Below are 21,205 nucleotides of genomic sequence, written 5' to 3'. Positions count from 1 at the left end.
GACTTGTTGGCTGAGGAAGATCTCGACTGCATTGAATCATCCTTTTAGCTTCAATCGAATTTTCTTTGCGTGCTAATGGAAACTGAGATTGTAATTTAAATCGTAGATCTACAACAAAATGGAGAGAAGCTTCAAAAATATAAGGATGTCGGGAACCAGAAAATGTTCTCACCAACCATAATTAACATAGTCGGTGTTAGAGGTGGTGGCCGTGGGTTGGTAGTCGTCGGATTGTGCAGATTTTTGACTGTTTTTGCGGTGGTTTTGGGTAGCCTTGGTGGTGTAGGGTGATGTCCCCAGCGCGGTCTGAGTTGGTTGGTTATGTTACCGACAATGTCGCCGATGTAGATCTAACTGGTTGTCGGAGTAGATGCCGGTTGTGATGGTGACGGCTAAAGTGGTGGTGGATGGTGATAGGCTGGCGGTGGTGATGGTGACGGCGACAATGGTGGTGGCAGTTGGTGGTGGGCTTTGTGGATCCTACTGGAGTGGTAGTAGTTGCTGCTGTGGTGTTGGCGGTGGATTGGAGTTGTCCAGGGAGGCTGGTGTTGTGGCGGTGGTAGGGCAATGGTAGCGGCGGTGGCGGTGGATACGCAAAATACCACCTAGATACACATAATATCGGCCCGGATACACATGGTATTACTGCGGGATACATGTGTATCTATTAGTTATATCATGTGTATCAAGTATCCGACTTTTAATGACATGTGTATCTGGGTTTGAAAAGATGTGTATCTAGCTTTACTGTCATGTGTATCCGCAAAAAATATAAAACGTATCCAAGAGTTAGAAATTACCATAAAGTGTATCTGCTAATAATATAAAGTGTATCCGCAAATACTATAAAATGTATCTCGGAGTTGTCTTAAAACTTCCAAAAAAATTAGTGTAAAAAAAATTGTAAAAGTGCATTTAGAATTTTAGGGTGGAAAAAGTGTATCTACATATATTATAAAATGTATGTGAAGAAGAGGTGTATCTAGTAAAGAAATAAAGTGTATCTAAAAAAAAAAAAAAAAAAAAAAAAAAAAGGCAGAAGCTTAGTTAAATGCAGTTCGCACCGTCTTTAATTCGCACTGACTTTGTACATATATATATATATATATATATATATATATATATATATATATATATATATATATATATATATAGATTATGGCTGCTCGCTTAGAGTTGACAAACTGGCCCATCGTGCCTCCCCTCAAAAATGGTCGGGCCCAGGCACGGATATTGGGTTGGTCGTGTCGTGCCGTGCCTGGCCCACTCACCCAAACCCCCGCTGCGGCCCACTCCTGGCACACCCAATTTCGTGCTCGGGCCGTGCCTGGCCCATGGGCTAAATCGTGCATGGCACGTGGGCCAGCCCAATAGTCTTAATATTTTTTTTTTTCTAAATACTTTTTTATTTACATAAATAATGAATATTGATGATTTAAATATATATTTTATTAATATTAATGTACTTGATGTCTTGATTAGTTGATTACTTATATTTTTAATGTACTAGATTTAATTAAATAATTAAAAAACGATACTAAAAAAAGGAATTTAATTAAATAATTAAGAAACGGGCCAAATCTCGTGCCATGCCCGCCGTGCCTGGTTCGTGCCGGACCCTCCATGCTTGGACCGTGTCGTGCCTGGGCATGAGAATTCCCAAAAAACGCAGCCGCGGCCCGCTTCCAACCCGTTCGTGTCGTGCCCGTGCCGCCCGCCTTAGCCTGGCCCGGATTGCCATCTCTATGCTCGCTCGCCTTTTGAATCTTGTTGCAAACTATACCCGAACATGCCCTCCAGCCTCAGGCCACAGGATAGTATAGAAGCTTGAAAAACACCCCAAGATGCATATGTCAGCTAGCTTAGATGGTAAAGTCATGAGGGATGGTATCATTCATGACCTGGGTTCAAATCTCGTCAGTAACACATTGCCCTTGTGGCTCCCTTTACACCCCAAAAAAAACCTAAATTGTATACCAGAAGAGTATGTGGTTCAAATCGGTGAAATGATTGTAAAGGTAGAATAAGCACCACCAGAACACATCAGTATTCGATAAATTAACAAGGACACAATCTTCGTCTATGGACGATTATAAGAGGATATCGACTACAATGTAGCTGAAGAACGGCAATTGTACATACCTCAAACATACGCAACATACACCGAGTTCTAGAAGCGAACATTCAAATATTAGGGAGTAGGGACAATTTTTTGTACACACAAAATACAACTTCGCAGTTCACTCTCAGATTTGTCTCCTAATTGCGAGAATAAGGAGTGGGAATTGCCATTAGAGGATCTCGTCTATGAACCGATGTCCCAAAAGATTCAGCCATGAAAGAATCGCCTTGCATCTCACGAGGCACCTCCCAGTCGAATAAGCCAACTAGATTCGCCAATGCCAGCTCCGCTTTGACGGTAGCAAATGAGATACCTGGGCAACCTCGTCTACCTGCTCCAAATGGGATAAATTTGAAGTCCAAACCCATCATGTCTACCGAAGTGTTCAAGAACCTCTCTGGCCGAAACTCCTCTGGTTGGTCCCACGAAGCCGGATGTCTGTGTATGGCCCACGCATTGACAATAACTTGTGTCCCTGCGGCAATGTCATAGTTATGGACTTTGACATCCTGAGACGGTTCTCTAAATAGTAGAAGAGGTAGTGGAGGATGCAGCCTTAGTGCCTCTTTGATTACGGCCTTTAGGTATTTCATGTCCTTCAGATCATCCTCGTTGATTATGGTTTTGCCATTGGAGAATCCCCTCACTTCGTCTTTGAGTTCTTTCATGGTTCGAGGATGCATAAGCAACTCTGACATTGCCCAGTCGAGTAGTGTGGAAGTTGTCTCTACTCCTGCAGCTAGCATGTCCTGTACATGCCATGAACCGTACGGTTTTAGCTTTTTGATTGCAAGAAATAGACAAAATGTGCACAGATTTTTTCTAGCAGTAGAATCAGGGTAACAGAATAATTAATAAGCTCGAACAGAACAACGATCTCCCCTACACAAACGGGAGGCGGACAAGACAGAGGAGTTCAAGTCTCATTACACATGTAAGATTTTGAAGTGCCTGATAAGCGAGGCTGACACTGATATGCGAGCTAAAATGAAAAATCGGAGTAACATATATTCACCATTATTTTTCCCTAGAGGATTAGTATATAGTCTACCGAGTAGACTTGGCAGACGGATCAACCAGGTCGGGGTTCGGTTCAAGCCATCTCGGGTTTGCAAGAATTCGGGTCAAATTGGGTCTGGCCATGTCATTTTCGGGTATGGTATTATCAAGTTATTTATGGATAATGGTTAGCTTGCAACAATAAAAATTTGGTTCAGGTCAATTCGGGTTACGGGTCCTCAATTCAAGTGACGGGTTATTCGAGTCAGGTCAATATAAAGATTCAGGTGAACAAACAGTGATTAAGAGAAGAAATTTACCAGAAGCAGAGCTTTGATGCTATCCCTTTCAAGGGACGGATCGTTCCTCTGAATTTCAAGCAGAACGTCGACCAAGTCTTGAACTTTTTCACCTTTACTTGCTTCATCATCATCATCTCGGCCCTGTAAATTTACTCCGTCAATATGCTCTTGAACTATCTTTTCGATGAAAGAATCAAACGCTTTAGCAACTTTGGTTGCTTTACATAACACACCAGAAATGTGATCGATCCAACCCAACCAAGGGATGAAATCTCCAAAACTAAATGTTCCAAGTGCCTCGCTAAAATCATTCAAAAGCTCCTTAATATTTCCACACCCTTCCTCTCCGTCATACTTTCTTCCAAAGGCCACCCTAGACACTACCCCATTCGTAAAGCTTGCAATTGTCTCTGTCAAATTCACCGGCATACAACGTGGTGATTCCCTGATACGTTCAACCATTACAGAAACCTCTTCTTCTCGAATTTTTCTAAAGAATTGAACTTTTTTGTTGCTTAACATATGCATTACGCAAATGCTCTTAATTTGCCTCCAGTAATCTCCATACCGGGAAAAACCTATGTCCCTACCATTGTACAGGATTATGGAACCAACCCGAGATTTAGGCCTGTTTGCGAAAACAGTGTCGTGGGTTTTCATGATTTCTTCAGCTACATTTGCAGAAGAAACGACAAGGGTAGGTTTGCTGCCTAGACGAAGCAGCATGATGTCTCCATGTTTCCTCGATAAGGATCTCAAGGATCGATGAGGCAGGGTACCGAGCTGGTGAAGGTTGCCTATAATGGGAAGTTTACACGGAGAGGGAAATCGTGTCGTGGTGTATAGCCATTGATAGAGTATGATTGTGAAGCTTAGAAACGCAAGAAGATATACAGGATGTATAGGAAGTTTTTCTAAGACTTGTACTAAAGGTGAAGCCATTTTTCAAGTCTTTTCTGTTTAACAGTCCAGTTCAAGAGGCTGCTGCATTTATAGAAACCTGCAATTCTTCGAAGAGAAAAAAAATAGTAACAGCTAGGCTTCCTTAAGACGGAGATATCAGTCTTAATATTAAAACGGGTCAAATATCATTGAATATGGGATTGCCCCGGTTACTACACAATTTTTATGGGATTCTTTATAGCATCTGAAAATGTTGTTTTAATTAATTATTTCTCATCTATATTACTTAATTATTAATCGTCGGGATTTCATTTTACAAAAATGTACTCGATTTTCATTTCTGGATGGTTGTTATTCAGGACGGTTGATTTATAAATGGACCCTCTAAACGTATGTTGCGAGTGAGAATCGAATCCCCAACTTTATGGTTGGGATAAGAGAGATCTTACCACTTGAGCTAACTCTTATTCTCCATTACAAAATTTATCCGTCATAATTTGTGACCCGTCATGAGAGAAACCCAATGTGTATGTATCCAACACAAAGTACAAACAGCACATTGCATTTTAGTATTCTGACATTACTTCGTACAAGATGTCTGATGTTAGGTACCATGTGAGTGTAAATAGCTGATAATATAAACTAAGGGAAATAGCTGGAATGCCATGTGAACATGTGATTAATCAGCAGGAGTATCTTTTAAAGAAAAAAAAATGTAAATTGAGAATAGCAAAATCTCATTTCAGATCCGTCTGAAGGCTTCTGACGGGCTTATGTGACAATTTTTATTTCAGACGCTTAGTCACATAAGCCCGTCTGAAGCCTTCAGGCGGAATAAGCAGTCTGAAACGAGACCTACTGAGAATATGTAGTACTTGTACTGTAGACAAGTCAGTTAGCTTAGCTAGTAAAGTCATGAACTATGAATCTCATAATCTAAGTTGATGATTATGATGAATGTGAAGCTCCAGCTCAAAACTTTATATTCAATTATTCCGGTTGCCTGCAACTCCACAAGCAATTCCAGAACATGCCCCCAGAATACGGTAAAGAGAAGACTATATATAACGGAGGAGTATGTAGAATTGTACATGGATGAAAAAGCTCTCGAGATAGAGATAAAGACAGTAGAGTACAATACGTACAATAGTATAGTAGCCACGGTGGACTATCGATGTACAGGCCTACTTTGACTATGCAAAAGACTCGTCATAGTTAGAACCCTAAGATCACATGTTTGCTGTTGTTTCCCGAATCTCATCCAAGGTGATTGTCTGCAACCAACATAACACAGACTCTGAGTATATGTGAAGGGAGAAAATACAGTTCCGTTTCTTGTTGCCTCCGCCATAATTAAGCATATATGGGAAAAACTTATGTTAAGCATACCTGTTCTTTGCCAGCAAAATCGTTGTCAGGGGTTAGGAAAAGCATGCAGTGGCACTCCTTTCTGACATTTTGCAACACCAAAAATTCATTTGTTAGTCACTAGATAATACAATACGCGTAAACACAATGTTAATCTACTATTAGAGCGGAAAACCCAAGAACAGTGCATGTAATCTCCACAAGACAGCGAAATATGACGCAAATTTCAACCATAAATTCAGCAGCAACAATTTGCCATGTCGGCTTGTTCAGTAAACTAAAAGAACTACGCTATATAGCACCAAACCCCGATACAAGCATCAAATGTAGTAAGTGCTCGTCACTCGTCACCAACGAAAAAACCAGCATATTACATTTATGGCTTATTTAGTTCTCTGATGGAAGTAAGGCTTAAACTCCCGAAGTCCCACTAAAACTGCTTTGAGCACTGTATAAGCTTGTAAGGACCACTTGGAGAATATATAGCACTAAGAAAATATCAAGACGATCCAAGTTTCACAAATGCAAAAACTAAATATTGATGCTACCAGAAGTCAAGAATCAGGAGTCAGAGATGCTAACAAGACCGCACAAAATTCTGTTGTCCATACCAAGGAGGTCTTGGCTTAGTGATTGAGTGATTTGAGTCTCAGGGCTTGTGGACAATATCTCACCAGTTTAAACATTAATCCCCCACCCCACCTTGTATTTATACTTGCCTTGCGGCGTACTTTCATACGAAAAAAACAAGACAACCAAAGTCCATACTTAGTTCAGATATTGGTGGCTGAGTTATGAAAGTTTCACTCCTCATTCTTGTAAACCCGGTCTTCCAATCATTAAAATATGACCAGGACCAGGAGTCTTTTTAGTCTTTACATTTCTTATGATGCAACAAAATCTTGGATCAGAAAAGAAAATCCATACCTCTCCCTCATTGGCACGCATGGACAATTCCAAAAACCCTGACCAGCTTCAGCCTGTTTATCATCATAATGCCTGAAGAACATCACAGTATTAAATCTAAACTAAATCATCCCAAGTAACTGATAGCCTTTATAGACGGAAATAATTGCTCACCTACACGGGCAAAGCGGAGCACCTAATGTATCCTTGTGTTCAGCTAATCCCTGCTCACATACAATTAGGCCAGATTACATAATTTACAGGACCAGTGAGTTTACGACATAAGTGCAGTAGATAATTCTTTTGTTATCCACTATTGCACTTCCTCTGTTAGTCCAGTCTCTGTGCATTACTTCCTTGAAGAATTTCTAGCATCTCATTTTCTTTTTTAATGATTACTGTGGCAGTTCATCCGAAGAGAGGGAAAAAAAGGTCACTCTGCTGCACTTAAAATTCCCAGTATAGAACATTAGAACCTTGTAGGCGAAAGGAAAATTTCAAGACAAAATTAAGACAGCTAATCTGAGATCATAATTTTAGAATCAGCTGGGAACATAATAAGTTCTGCACAAGAAGTTAATTCTATCATTTGGCTTTTAACAGTGAAATCATCAATAGAAGGTTTGTAAAACCCTTCCATCCAAAGGAAGATGCCACAAGGTAACACCTTCTAACATGTTGGGAGGATGGAGAAGATCCGAAATCTGGGTTACATTATTTGCTAAGCCATATGTAAACCAGGTATTGGTTCGAGCAAACACAATCAGAGTGCTTGGTATAATCTATGACGATCTTTAAAAGCGGATTGTGTAACTCTGTGGCATTTTCAGATCGAATTACACAACCATGATCCAAAATTTCAAATGACCTTTTGCTTTGAATTAGTCACACAGGCTACTATTAATCAATAAGAAAATCATTTATTAACCCCTTTAACCTTATCATTCTTCTAATTCATTTGGATGGTGTGCACTCAGGGCCTAGGAATGACTATTACACAAGTAGAAGGTAAGAAACCATTTCCTCAACAATGATCATTATCAAGCCTTCTACAAAAAGGTCCCAAAAGCAATGCAACAACCCACCCTCGCTTTTTGGTGTTCCAGATAAGATTTCGTTGATCTTAAACACTGAAACACTCCAGGAAATGCAACATCAAGACGAAGCATTAAACACCTTAGAGAACAGTAGTACCTTGATAACAACAGCGGTAACACTTTTATCAACACAAAAATATGTTCCTGACTTGCGGGCAAACTGCTCTGAGAACTTCCTCATAATTTCAATGGATTTTTCAGAAGGGTCCACTAAAAAAAATCAATAACTTTTATCAGTCACACAACAGCTCAGACATCAAAACTTACCCAACAAGAGAGTAACCTGTAGCATTTGATGAATACAGATCGCACACACAATCGATTATAACATCTAAAGAGGATGCAGAAGCTTGTTTATCCACAATTAACTGTCACCTCTTTGAAGTCTAACGTCATCAAAAGTACTAAAAAATGCAGATATCTAGACCCCCAAATCTACGTGAACTGGTCAGGTATGTATTATTGTATGTAGTTATTAAGAATTTTGTAAAACAGTTCACCTCAAACCAAAGCACTATTTACATCCAAAATGCACTAACTGATTCAATACTACCATAGTAGTATAGTACCAGCATATATTCAGTCTTCTCATCTTACGAAAACATTTTCCCATCTGCGTCATCAAACTTGTCGTACTTAATAATTCAGCCAGACAAATTACATCTCTATACATTATAATAATATAATATACTCCTGACTGATCAGGTTCTTTACGTTTGCTTATGTTCCATATGTTTGTTACAATCAAAAAATTTAACTCAAAAAATTCACATTCAACATCGCTCTGCAGTCCACTATGTTCATGACCCATAGGTTTAGCCTAGTGGTTAAAACTAGCCCCTCGCTCCACTACTACTCTAGTACTCTTACACACTATGCTAAATCTGCCATTCGTAAAATGCTTTCAATAAATACACTATTAGCAATTTATTTTATTTTATTTTGTCCAATGAGACAAGAGTCACTACAATATAGTGGAGGATGATTCTAACATGGGATCCATTATCCACAATACCTCCATTTTAACCGCTGGTTAAAACCTCTTTGATAAACAATCCGATGGGTAGTGAAAGCCAAGTGCCAACTAGGAGACCAACTAGATCATCAACATATCTAGACATTTAAGGATAGTGTTTTGTGAATGGTATCAGAGCGGAGATTCACTCGGCCCAAACCTACCCCTCGTTGTTACCCTAAGAATTCTATGTACTTGGTCACCTCTTTTTACTACCCCTTCAAACATTGCCCCCCACTTGGCCCCCCTATAAACTCGGCAACCCCATTCCACAAAATCCGAAAGAAAAAAAAAGCTCTTTCATACACTCATTGATTATTATAGCATCTCAATTTCACAAAACTCCATACCTCCACAAATTTCTTTTTTGGTCACCCCTTATAAATTTGGCTACCCACGCGGCCAATCCTATAAATTCCCTAGCAACCATTTTGGTCACCAACAAAACCCCTTAGACGATTAAACAATCTCTTCAACATGACAATCATACCCTTTTAACGACTATCCTTCCATAAAACTTCAAAAAAAAAAACAAATAAACCTCCCCGTCGTTTCTCCCTACTACTATTCTCTATGTCATTCACGCATAAACCCTCCGTAAGTTACCTTTTGGTCCCATAAGCCCTATTTTCCCTTAATTTAAAAAAAAAATCACCTTCAAACACCCACCATCCTCTTCAACACCCCCCTATCTAACACCAAGCAGCAACCAATGCCTCCTTGGCTGCCTTGCTCCTCTGTCTTCCCCTCCGAATTCGCTCACACCAAGAGACCCAACATACCACCATGAGTTCAATCCACCTGGACGAACCTCGCACCCTCCTGGTGGTTCAACCATCACCGCCATAAACAACCATCAGTTTGAGTCCCCCTTAACCCACCTTACCTGTAATTCAAACCACCCTATAAACAACAGTCCACACCGCCGTGGTAGACTGGCAGCTATCAAACCACTGGCGACCCAACTCATCATTGTTGACATCCGATGACTTCTCTCCTATAAAGATCCCGTTGCCGCATACTGCGTCAGACACTCAGGCGGCTCTGCTCTCTGTCAACCTACCTTCCAAAGACAACTATGCAGTATTATTTCTACATTATATTTATTCCTCTCGTATAAAACACCACTCACCCCCCCCCCCTCCCCCAGTCTTCTTTGTCGCCAATATCATCCTTCTAACCATATTCATCACCAGACCACCATGGTTCTCACTTACCACGTAGCACCCAAACCAAAACCCAAAGACACCACACTCACACAATAACACCCATCACAAAACCCTGTGACCACCGCACACCAGCCTATTTTCAGCTTCTCTTCTCCAAGATTAAACCTTCTCTTAGACTGTTCATATTACATGGACATATACTGAGAATACTTTATAGCAATATTGTTATTATCTTGTATAATATCTTTGCTCATCGTCTACTCCGTAGTTAGCAAATTTTTTTGTGTATAGACTAATTAAGATTTGTTTCCTTCTTGTTCAAATTATGTAGCTTAGATTTACATAAATACTCATCCTTGTCATCCATATAAATAGGCATACTGTAAGTTAATGTAAACTAAGCAATTCACTCACCATTCTCAAACTACTCCAATTGCCCCATTTCTTAAGATTTGTGAGGACTGTTATGATTAAATAGAACAATTCCAAAGAATTCGAGGGAGTATCATTTAACAACAGCAACTTAGCCCTCACTAACAAACACTTCTACATTAAGCTCAACACAAATCAGGCAAAACTATCGCAACCCACTACTTCCTCAGTTCCATTTACTTGTACACATTACTAGAAAATACGCGAGCAATTTTGAAAAACGTAAACAGTAAACAATCAAAAGGAATAGAACAAATATAACTTACGAGTTTCGGTTCGGATTAAATAAAATCAATAACAATTGAAATATATGAAAACAGTAAATAAATTAGTTACCTTGAGCGCGAACAACGCGAAGCTGAGGAGTGCGGCGTGAAGGAGGAATAGATGGAGAAGAAATGGGAAAGCTGTAAGCTGTTGAAGCTTGAAGAGCTTTCATGGTGATTTAATTGATTAATTAATTAATTTAATTAGAGAGAAGTGTAAAAATATCTGATAAAATTTGATGATAAGTATTTAAAGAATCGAGTTCTTGATTAGGATATTTTCTGGAGAAAGTGTGTGTATGTGTATATCTGATCCATACTTCGTGGTTGACCTTTGTTCCTTTGTTTCCTTTCCAAGTTCTATGCTCCACTCGATAAATTTCGATTGTTTGTTTCCAATAGATTCTAGGAAGATTGTAGCCATATGTCGTTTTGAAAAAGCGGTTAAACTTAAAACGGATTAAATCTAAAATGATAGATTTATCTAGGGATTGGTCTTGACTAACGAGTTAACTGAATTGGGTTTGAGTTGGGTTAGATTAGACCAAGTTATTTTGGATATTTTGGGTCGGTTATTATTATCATGTTATTTAATGATAATGGTTGGATTACAACAATAAAGATTAGAGCAATCATTTTGGTTTCAATCAATTTATTCAATTAAATCCAGCTCACTCCAGCTTATCTCTACTCAACATGTCTCTATAGTTTATTCAATTAAGTCCAACTCACTTGAGTAAATTGAGTTTAGTTCAACTCAATACAGTTCAACTTAATTCAACATAATTCAGTTTAACTATTTTAGGCCGAAAAGAACAAAACCTAAAAAATAGTCTTCTCAAACCAACTCAAACCTCATTTTATCTTCACCTCTCTCCAACAAACTTCACGCAAACACCCTCATCTCGTGTTAACCATCACCCCTTGCCAAATGCGACCACCCCTCTAATCCATTGCCCCTCCCTGCCTTAGCCAATTTCTTATTATGTAAACTAAATAGGAGTAAATTAAAGTAACAAATGTATTCTCTAAAGGCAATTAATTACAAAAATAATCTCACACTCCCGAAAAGTGACTTCCTCTTATTTTAAAAGTAAGATTATATTCTTTCAAATTTCAATAGTAAGGATGTAAGCACGTTAGTCATCATTAGACCTGTCAAACAGGTCGGGAAGATCGATTCAGAATATAAGTCGGGTCATACTAGTCTCGCGTCAGGCTATGGTCAAAATACGGGTTAGAGATGAGTTTATGACGTCTTTTATTTTATCTTTTTTCAGTCGAAAAAACATATTTTTTAAAATTAAAGCATATTTAATATTAATAATATTAATATATTTATTATTTTAATATTATTTTATTATGACTAAATTATAAATAACTCCCTTATATAATCAACTATTTTGAAATAACTCTCTTTTATAATTTTTTATCCACATAACACACTTTTAAAACATATTTGTATACAAATCAATGTCTCTTCATCGGAATGAGACTTATTTTTGAACTTACCGGCCACAAATTCATTTTTTCCTTCATTTTTCACTTACATAAGATGTTAAATTACTATTCTACCCATTTACTCACTATGTTGTTCTTTAAAATAAGACAAAATGACGAATTTATGCTTGATTCTTCTTCGTTCATAAAATCATAATGCATGATATGCTGAATTAGTAGTAAACTGTGTTTAATAGATTTGAGAGAAGATTGGAATTGATCAAGATTACGAAAAGAGAGTAGAGCTGTTTAAAATAAGACAATTAAGATGACAAATTTATGCTTGATTCTTCTTCGTTCATAGAATCATAGTGCATGATATGAGTGAATTAATAGTAAACTGTGTTTAATAGATTTGAGAGAGGATTGGAATTGATTGAGGGTTATAAAAAGAGAGTAGAGATGTATGGATTATGTTATAAGGAAGGGTAAATCGATCAAATTATATATAAAAAAAAGATCTAGTTCCGGAGGAGAGACATTGTTTTGTAGAAAAACATGTTTTATAAGGGAGTTAGACCCTGTTTTTTTTTTTACTGAAACGAATCTTAACTGAACTGAACTTATAGGATCTAAACTAAATTTATAGGATCTGAACTGAACTGAACTTATAGGATTTGAACTGAACTTATAGGATCTGAACTAAAATTATAATAAGATTTGAACTAAACTTATAGAATCTGAACATAAATTAACTTAATTTAATTTAATTTAACTTAACTATTGTTGTTGTTGTTGTTGTTGTTGTTGTTGTTGTTGTTGTTGTTGTTGCTGCTGGCTTGTTTCTACTACTACTACAGTACTACTTGCCAAGAGAGAACATTGATAAAAAAAATAGTTTAAAACATAAGGTAAGATAATAACATTTTTCCACTTTATATACATTGATTTGTTCATAAATTATACTACGATTACATTACGATAAAAAATAAATCACATATTACATCTTTTTTTCTAGCCATTTATTTCCATATTATCATCATCCTCATCACTTTCATCTTCACTATCACTCTCAACAACGAATCCAATTCCTCGCCAAATGTTTTTGACTATTTTGTTCGTATCTTATACATGGTCTTCTTCCGCTTTTTATCAAACATGCATTCCCGAATCTACTGTTCTTTGAATGTTCGCGTCATGTTGTATAATGGGTATTCCAAGAGTGTGCATCTTTATAAAATTATGCAGTATGAATGTAAAAACAATGATCGACATTTGATACTTAGGTGATATTTGGGGCATATTTTTTAACACCTTCCATCTTTTCTTCAATTGACCAAATGTTATTTCAACTTTCATTCTCAATGATGAACATCGATAGTTGAAACACTTTGCCATTCCTTCGGGCGGTCTATGCTTATATTCGAGCATATGGCATCTAGCATTTTTTGTCGCTGAAAATAGAAGACAAATACCCTAGCTAGTGTATTCGGGTACCTAGAGTCTACTAGATAATACTTTCTCTATGGTGGATGCGTGAAAATATATTTTTAATTAGTTAAATATCCTGCCACACCGTGATGTCATGGGCACTCCTCTCCCATCCAACACGGATAAATGTGAAAATTCTATCAAATGAACAAGAGGCTAACACATTCCAGCTTTTTCCACCATGACGATTTGGAAATGGCGCAAGGTTTTCGTCTCTTACAATTGCTTGTATATAAGTTCCATCCAAAGCGCCAATAGCATTCTGAAATAGTATTACAATTATAGTGTGTACTGGCAGCTTAGGTAGCACGGACACTCCTCCTAACCAGCTGTCCCGTGTCTGAAACCGTGTCGGACACTAACACTCGTCGGACACACGCGGACACGCCTAAATGTTCGGATACCTATAAACGAGGAATGAGATGTTGAAAGACTGAAAGAGATTGATCAGAAGACGGATTTAAGCGGGAAATGAGAATGAGTTATAGTCAAAGTCAAATCTTAACTTCAATTATTTAAATTTAATATCAGATAAATTTACAAAAATAAAATGATACATTAATTATAGCTATAAAATATATATATTTTAATAAATTTAAATAACGTGTCCCACGTCCTAAATTTCATAGGATGTCGTGTCACGTGTCTGTGTCCGTTTTGGTGCTACCTAGCTGACAGCTACTAATTTTTTTTTATCCAAGTACTACTTCAAATGTAAATTGACAAGTTAAAGAATCTACCTCGAAATGAGAGGTGATATTAAATAAGATCAAAACGTACCTGAAGGGTGAGATGAACAATGGTGATGAAGGAGGTGATTAATGAGAGGTGATAATTAGGTGAGGGAGGAGCGTGTGGTAAATGTATTGAGTTTATGAAGGAAGTGAACAATTTGTGTTATTAATGAGGGGAGTCACGGTGAAATTATTAAGGAGTGTTCTTTTTTTTAAATAATAATGTATGGATGGAAAAATTAATGTCAAATATTTTTGTATCGGTTTTTAAAAATAATACTCCGTATATAATTTTTCTTAAGCGAATTTACAGGATCTAAACTTTTCTGAGCTGAATTTATAGGATCTGAACTTTTCTGAACTGAACTTAAGGATCTGAACTGAACTGAACTGAACTTATAGGATCTTAACTTAACTAAACTTATAGGATCTGAACTGAACTTATAGGATCTGAACTTGAACTGAACTTATAAGATCTGATCCGAACTTAAATTAGGTGACTTTAAATCCAAAAGAACATGACCTTATTTTGATAAAAATTATATAAGGGAGTTATTTCAAAAAAGTTGAATATATAAGGGAGTTATTTGTAATTTACTCTTTTATTATTTAATGATATAAAAGTTAAAATTGACTTTCAAATTAATATTTTAATTAATAATATTTATTATATTTATTATTTCAAATATAATATAAAAATATTAATATTTTAATAATATTCTTAATTTATCTTTGACCTATCGGATCAAACGGATCGGGTCGTGTAATAAATAGGTAGCTATTTAAACAATAGATAGGTAACTACTTAAACAATTGTAATATTATATAGTTATGTTACCTTATGTTATGTTTTTTAAGTAACTTTGCTTTTTGATATGATCTCCACATAATATTATAGTCTCCATCTTCAAACTAGCAAGCTAATTTCCGAGAAACATGTTTCGTTCTCTTTATTTCATCGAAAAGCAAAAGTAAGAGAAACACGCAATCTTGTAGTTTGTGGATCGTGATTCATGAGACGGACAACTAGTGGTGGAGCTGGGGCTAGTAGGGGAGCTCGGCACTCCCCTTCCTGGCGGATGAAATTTTCAAATTTTTAGTTAAATTTTTTCGAGTATATCTTATAAAATTAGTCTTTTACTTTCTAAATTTTTTCACCCTCAAAGTTCAAATACTAACTCCGTCATTGCGGATAACCCTATCTTTTGATTCACGTGGTACCTTTGTGTTTTGAACATTATAACGTAATTATTTATCGTATGTGCTCTTTGCAAAAATGTACTCGTATCACCATATGTTGACATGATGACAATCCCATCAACAATATATTGCACTTGTGACTTACTTTACCCAAAAAAACCACAAACACCATAGAAGAGAAAAGTAAAAATAAAATAGGGTTGGCTCGCATGTGTTATACATGCATTTCGTGTGCATTCTACGTGCACTTTTATGCAACGCGTGTGGCTCGCATGCCACATAGACACACAATAAAAATTTTGATCATCTTAAGGTATAAAATTTGGCCTAGTGAGTAACTATCTTGACATATGCATGCTAGCTAGTCCTATACAAAGTATATAATAATCAATCAAAAGGTCAATAATTAATAGTAGTAAACTTTAAAGACGTAATTTGCCCTAATCTCAAGTAGGTCAATAGTAAGTGACCACTGAACTAATGGATTTCCTATAAGACAACCAACCAACCAAAAACTCCAAGAAAACATAATGGTGACCTAAGATAGCATATGAAATTGGAAGTGTGTATCCTTTACTGAGAAAGCTAAATAAAAGTATTGACATAAATGGCAAACAAACCACATGATAAAACAGTCACATTTGCTTGACATTATTTGGCTATTAATTCTTGCAGTTTGATCTTATGATTATTACTCATTATTATTTCTTTCTTTTCATCATAATCTCCTAAATGGCTAGAAAACAAAGACCTATTGCTCTTAACAAGTCATGTTGCATGCTTATAGGTACATACCCTCAACTTACTAAGTCATTGTTGATATATACTCCCTCCGTCCCAAGATGATTAGGACGGAGGGAGTATTAGTCTACGATGAGAGCTTCATCTTTCATACACAACCCAACAAGTAATTAAAATGTCTAATTTTGAATTGGTTTGTGTCGTCTTGGCATGGATGATTGTAGTGATTGCAGGAATGGAGAGGTTTGCGTTCAAAGGGGTGGCATCAAACTTAGTGACATACCTTACCGATGTTATTAGCATGAGCAACTCAAAGGCAGCTAAAACTGTCAATGCTTGGTGTGGATTTACTTCTATCATGCCTCTCTTGGTGGCTCCCCTTGCCGATTCCTTGCCAAATCCGCTCTCCACCATCCTCACTTCTTCGTTCGTCTATATTCTGGTGAGTTACGACTGTGACATTAGGTTAAATGTCGATGCATGTTTTCCTTAAAAGCCCGTTGTAAATTTAAAGACGTTTTGGCTTGAATCGCAAAATATGTGTATGATTCGGTTGGCTAGCTAGTGACGGAAAGAATAGTCGTTTTCTTCACCCTCCTGTTTACCATGAACTCAAGCTATATAGTGTTACACGAACGACATAAATCTTTTCACTAAGAAGTGCTAATTTAACTTATTCCGAATGATCTTTTACTTTCTGACAAAAAAAAAAAAAAAAAATTATTCCGAATGGTGCGACATAAATTAAATTGTCAACTAAAACTTACTATTTTTCCGATTATGAAGGGGCTAGCAACATTGACATCAACAACTTTTGAATGGGCATGGCCGGAAAACAAGAGTGTTTCCACCACCTTCATGTTTTGGTCACTCTGTCTAATTTCGTTGGGCCAAGGAGGGTACAACCCATCTTTGCAAGCTTTCGGGGTAGAGCAACTTGAGGACGAAGACTACTTTCCCTCCGATCAAACGGACAAGGCGACCTCAAAATCCACGGGAAAGACCTGTTTCTTCACTTGGTGGTACTTTGGTGTTTGCAGTGGCAGTCTCTTGGGGGTCTCTTCTATGTCCTACATCCAAGACACTTTTGGCTGGTCTCTAGGGTTCGCTCTCCCTACATTGGTTATGGTTGCTTCGAATGTGCTCTTTTCGTGTGGCAACAACTTTCAAGCGTACAATACGAGCAACAAAATGGTTTCTGATCCCAAGCCACTCATAGCTACGCTTCAAGCCCTTAAAGCTGCAGCTGTGAAGATGTTCAACTCTACCATTCAATCCAAACCCCAAGTCTCTGTTTCCGATCTAGAGTAAGGGTCCTTACTATTTTTATGCAAAATTACTTGCAAGTTGGTAACATTTCGGATCAATTCGTGTTTTTTCTTGTACTGGTCAGTTTTGTCGATATCAACAGTGGTTATTTAGTGCTCTGATTGTCCCGTTTGTTCAAGGCTGCAGGAGGACTATCAAGCCAGCGAAAAACTAGTTGGATTCAATGAAGCAAGAGAGGAACCCTCTGTGCGCATTTGCCTCTCGGACAATGTCAAGGTAATACTACGACTCTTGCCTATATGGGGAATGCTACTGCTATTTGCAGTAATCTTCCAACAACCAGCAACATTCTTCACCAAGCAAGGCATGACAATGAAGAGGAACATAGGCTCAAATTTCAAGATCCCACCCGCAACTCTCCAAGGTGCCATTACTATCTCAATTATCCTCTTGATGCCCTTATATGACAAGGTTCTCATCCCCCTGACGAGAGTTGTCACGAGGAATGATAGGGGTATAACAGTCATGCAGAGGATGGGGACGGGAATGGTCCTCTCCATCATTGCTATGATTATTGCGGCATTGACAGAAGAAAAGAGACTTAAAACTCCATCACTAAGTATATTTTGGTTGCTACCCCAATATATACTGCTAGGAATATCGGACATCTTCACTGTCGTGGGAATGCAAGAGTTCTTCTATGGTGAAGTCCCTGATAAGATGAAAACCATGGGAATAGCCTTATATACTAGTGTGTTCGGAGTAGGTAGTTTCCTTAGTGCCTTGATGATATCTGTGATCGAATACATCACGGCTAGAGAAGGCAGGCAAAGTTGGTTCACTGACGATATGACGAAAGCTAGACTAGATAAGTACTATTGGCTACTAGCTATATTAAGTTCATTCAGTTTGCTAGTCTATGTAGTTTTGTGTAAATTCCATAAGAGTAGGAGTGACACGGGTGATGAATATAATACTCCTAGTTCATAAAGTTTCGATATCCAATAACCTCATCCTTCAAACTAGTTTTCTAACATATGCTAAAACCCCCGATCTCATCCAATTCTTAACATTTAGCTTCGGCTTAGGTGTTAGAAAGGGGAAGGAAAGTATCGGAAGTTCCACACAGATTTATTCAAAGCTAAAAAACTTGCCAAATAAGAAATTATACATAACTCGTGAGACATCTAAATAACGAAAATGTAACACACGTAGAAATTTTGTAAGGCAACAAGCTCTGCAGCAAGAATAAAGAACCAAGAGACTGCACAAAACTAGATGGCTGGATTGATTATGCAGCACTAAAGAAGATTCGCGGTTGCTAAATGCTTCATATATTGTCAAGTAGGGGCATCATTTCAGTCACTCAATGTGTTTGTCATCACATTTCGGTATATATGGATTAACCACAAATAAGAGAACTTTAAGGTTAAATTACTCACAAAAGCACATATAAAAGCGCAATGAAAATTAAAATGTTCTTTTATATAGATCATTGACAAAGCTCATATGCCAAGAAAGCTATATATATACTTGAAAACAAAATGTGCAGGTACAAAACAAGCAACGTAACGTAGAGCCACAAAGGAACCAGGAATTGAAAGATTTTTAAAAAGTGCCGTAGGCGTCATAGGCATCCGGGCTGTTATGAAAGGGAATAGCTAGGTACCAAGCCCATCCAGGGTAATGTAGCCAATATATTTTCAAAATACAAGAAGATTCGATGCAATTGAAGCGAACAATCATAGACGGAACTATGTCCTGATATGATAATAATCATGATACAGAGTATAATTTCTTTCAACTAAAACTTTTCAAACTATCTAAGTTAGTAATGTACGGAGTAGTACAAAACAATTAAAAAAACAAGATCATCCATCATGAAAACATAGAGCACTAACAAAGGATGACTACAAATACATCAGTTATCAGTTAACTGAAAAGAAGTACGAGTTATCATTACCGAATTCACAGGTAAGAACCATAGCCATTGACTTCCAACTCTACAGCAGCATTCCATCTACAAAAGCCTGCTCAATAGAACCCAATTACCTTGTCAATTTACGACAATCATCGCAACCAAAATCCACCTAAACCGCACCACATTAATGCACACCATGACCATTAACAACCAACTCCACAGAACCATTACCTCTCCTTGACCCCACATTTCCATCTACCTGATCAATCTCATTGACCCCACCCTCATCAGAATCCGAATCCAAAGTAAACTTTCCCTCATTCTCTACCGTTTGCATCTCTCCACCAATCGGCCTATAACTCCGGTAATCGCCCTCAACCACAAATCGCTTCCCTACAATTGAATACACCCCACAAACCACAGCTACAAGCAAAGCAAGATGGCAATTAAACAACAGCACAGCAATCGCTCCGCCACGGTGCAAATCCATATGACTTTGACACTGAATTGTAAAATTCCCTCTACTTTTCCTATGCAAATGACAATTATTCGCAATCAAATCGCTAAAAAACGAGAAACCCATTTGCACAAACCAAGTACCCTGCAAAATTAACCCTAACCCACGTCCTAATTTAGCAAAATTAACACCCCCTTTTGCCCTAATTGATTCAATTGATTCAAAGCTTGAATCTTTAAGCTCAACAATGGTGGAAATCACACAAACTAATATCGGTACCATCATTAAATCATAATAACGATTCTCAACACCATCAACATCCTTAAATTGAAGATGAAACAGCAAGAATTCCTCAATAAAAGCAAACAAAAGAATCAAATTAATCAATGGGTACGGAAAAATTAAGGTTTTGGAGAAATTATTGAAAATCCCCAAAATTGAGAATAACAGAAAAAGAGATGAAATTGCGAGAACTTGGAGTTGAAGAGTTGGACCCATTTTGTCATGAGAAGAGAAAGAATCGAAGATTGAGAGAAGAGAATCGAAGATGAAGAGGAGGGAAAGAAACGATGCGGAAATCAAGGTGATTGTAGAGAAACGCTGCGTTTTGGAGGTTGAAGTTAGGGATTCCCATGATCCTAGTAAAATTAAACCTCCACCTGCAAATGCCATGGAGAAAAGAGACATCTTTTCGTGTTAATTTCAGGATTTGATGAACAAAATTAGGGTTTAATTTTGATTGAAGAAAATATGGTTTGATTTTGATTTTGATTTTGATTTTGATTTTGCGTGAATGAGTTCGGAGTTGAGAAGGTTTGTTGACTATTGAAGTAAATCCTGGCTGCTCTAAAGGGAATTTGACAACGAAAATCATTTGGCAATGTCGGAGCGTCGGCATGTCGGTTGGTATCGAGTTTTGGTATTATTATTTCACATGAACAATGTTGAGAAAATTAAAATTTTTTTATTGAATTATAATTATGGTTCATATAAAGAATAAGGTTCTATTCTAAATTCTTTTCGCTTGAAAGGAGTTTAACTAAATAGAGTTGAACCGAACTGAACCGAACTGAATGGAGGCATGTAGCTGAACTGAACTGAATGAAACTGAAATATAAGTTAATTTGTCAAGAGATGAGCCGAACTAAGTTAAACTGAACTAAACTAAACTGAACTGAATTAAGCTGAACTGCACTAAACTGAATTGTTGAAATTAACCCAGAAAGAATATGGCTTAATAGTATGGTAATATCTCGGTAGCGCTCTATATAAAGTTTTTTTTTTTTTTTGCGAGGACTAGTTGATACAGAGTAGTACATTTTAAAAGTCATCTCGAAATAATATTCCATAGTTGCTGCTTACAAGGTCTTTTG

General features: G+C 37.3%; 4 protein-coding genes across 5 annotated transcripts; 1 reads left to right on the top strand and 3 right to left on the bottom strand.

Moving 5' to 3' along the window:
• Positions 1-2,183: 2,183 nt before the first annotated feature.
• Positions 2,184-4,429, bottom strand: LOC141622551 (cytochrome P450 71A25-like). The gene is made up of 2 exons (XM_074438583.1): positions 3,442-4,429; positions 2,184-2,871 (listed from the first exon to the last, which is right to left on the bottom strand). Exons 1-2 carry the CDS (start codon positions 4,363-4,365, stop codon positions 2,260-2,262), a joined length of 1,536 nt encoding a protein of 511 aa, XP_074294684.1. The 5' UTR covers positions 4,366-4,429; the 3' UTR covers positions 2,184-2,259.
• Positions 4,430-5,347: 918 nt separating this feature from the next.
• On the bottom strand, positions 5,348-10,952 carry LOC141622552 (ferredoxin-thioredoxin reductase catalytic chain, chloroplastic). The gene is made up of 6 exons (XM_074438584.1): positions 10,650-10,952; positions 7,795-7,907; positions 6,775-6,824; positions 6,622-6,693; positions 5,716-5,776; positions 5,348-5,600 (listed from the first exon to the last, which is right to left on the bottom strand). Exons 1-6 carry the CDS (start codon positions 10,750-10,752, stop codon positions 5,556-5,558), a joined length of 444 nt encoding a protein of 147 aa, XP_074294685.1. The 5' UTR covers positions 10,753-10,952; the 3' UTR covers positions 5,348-5,555.
• Positions 10,953-15,959: 5,007 nt separating this feature from the next.
• LOC141622528 (protein NRT1/ PTR FAMILY 5.9-like) lies at positions 15,960-18,462 on the top strand. Its single transcript, XM_074438565.1, has 4 exons — positions 15,960-16,231; positions 16,410-16,627; positions 16,972-17,492; positions 17,634-18,462. The coding sequence occupies exons 1-4, from the start codon at positions 16,177-16,179 to the stop codon at positions 18,442-18,444; spliced, it is 1,605 nt and encodes a 534-aa protein (XP_074294666.1). The 5' UTR covers positions 15,960-16,176; the 3' UTR covers positions 18,445-18,462.
• Positions 18,083-20,673, bottom strand: LOC141622529 (uncharacterized). 2 transcript variants are annotated; one of them, XM_074438567.1, is made up of 2 exons: positions 19,418-20,673; positions 18,083-18,166 (listed from the first exon to the last, which is right to left on the bottom strand). In XM_074438567.1, exon 1 carries the CDS (start codon positions 20,517-20,519, stop codon positions 19,560-19,562), a length of 960 nt encoding a protein of 319 aa, XP_074294668.1. In that variant the 5' UTR covers positions 20,520-20,673; the 3' UTR covers positions 18,083-18,166; positions 19,418-19,559. The 2 variants fall into 2 exon arrangements, with proteins under 2 accessions (XP_074294668.1, XP_074294667.1); XM_074438566.1 differs by having other exon boundaries at positions 18,158-18,247.
• Between the last annotated feature and the right edge of the window lie 532 nt (positions 20,674-21,205).

The sequence above is a fragment of the Silene latifolia genome, chromosome X (assembly GCF_048544455.1).
Source record: "Silene latifolia isolate original U9 population chromosome X, ASM4854445v1, whole genome shotgun sequence".
Lineage (NCBI taxonomy): Eukaryota > Viridiplantae > Streptophyta > Magnoliopsida > Caryophyllales > Caryophyllaceae > Silene > Silene latifolia.
This window is presented reverse-complemented; position numbering and strand designations above follow the sequence as displayed.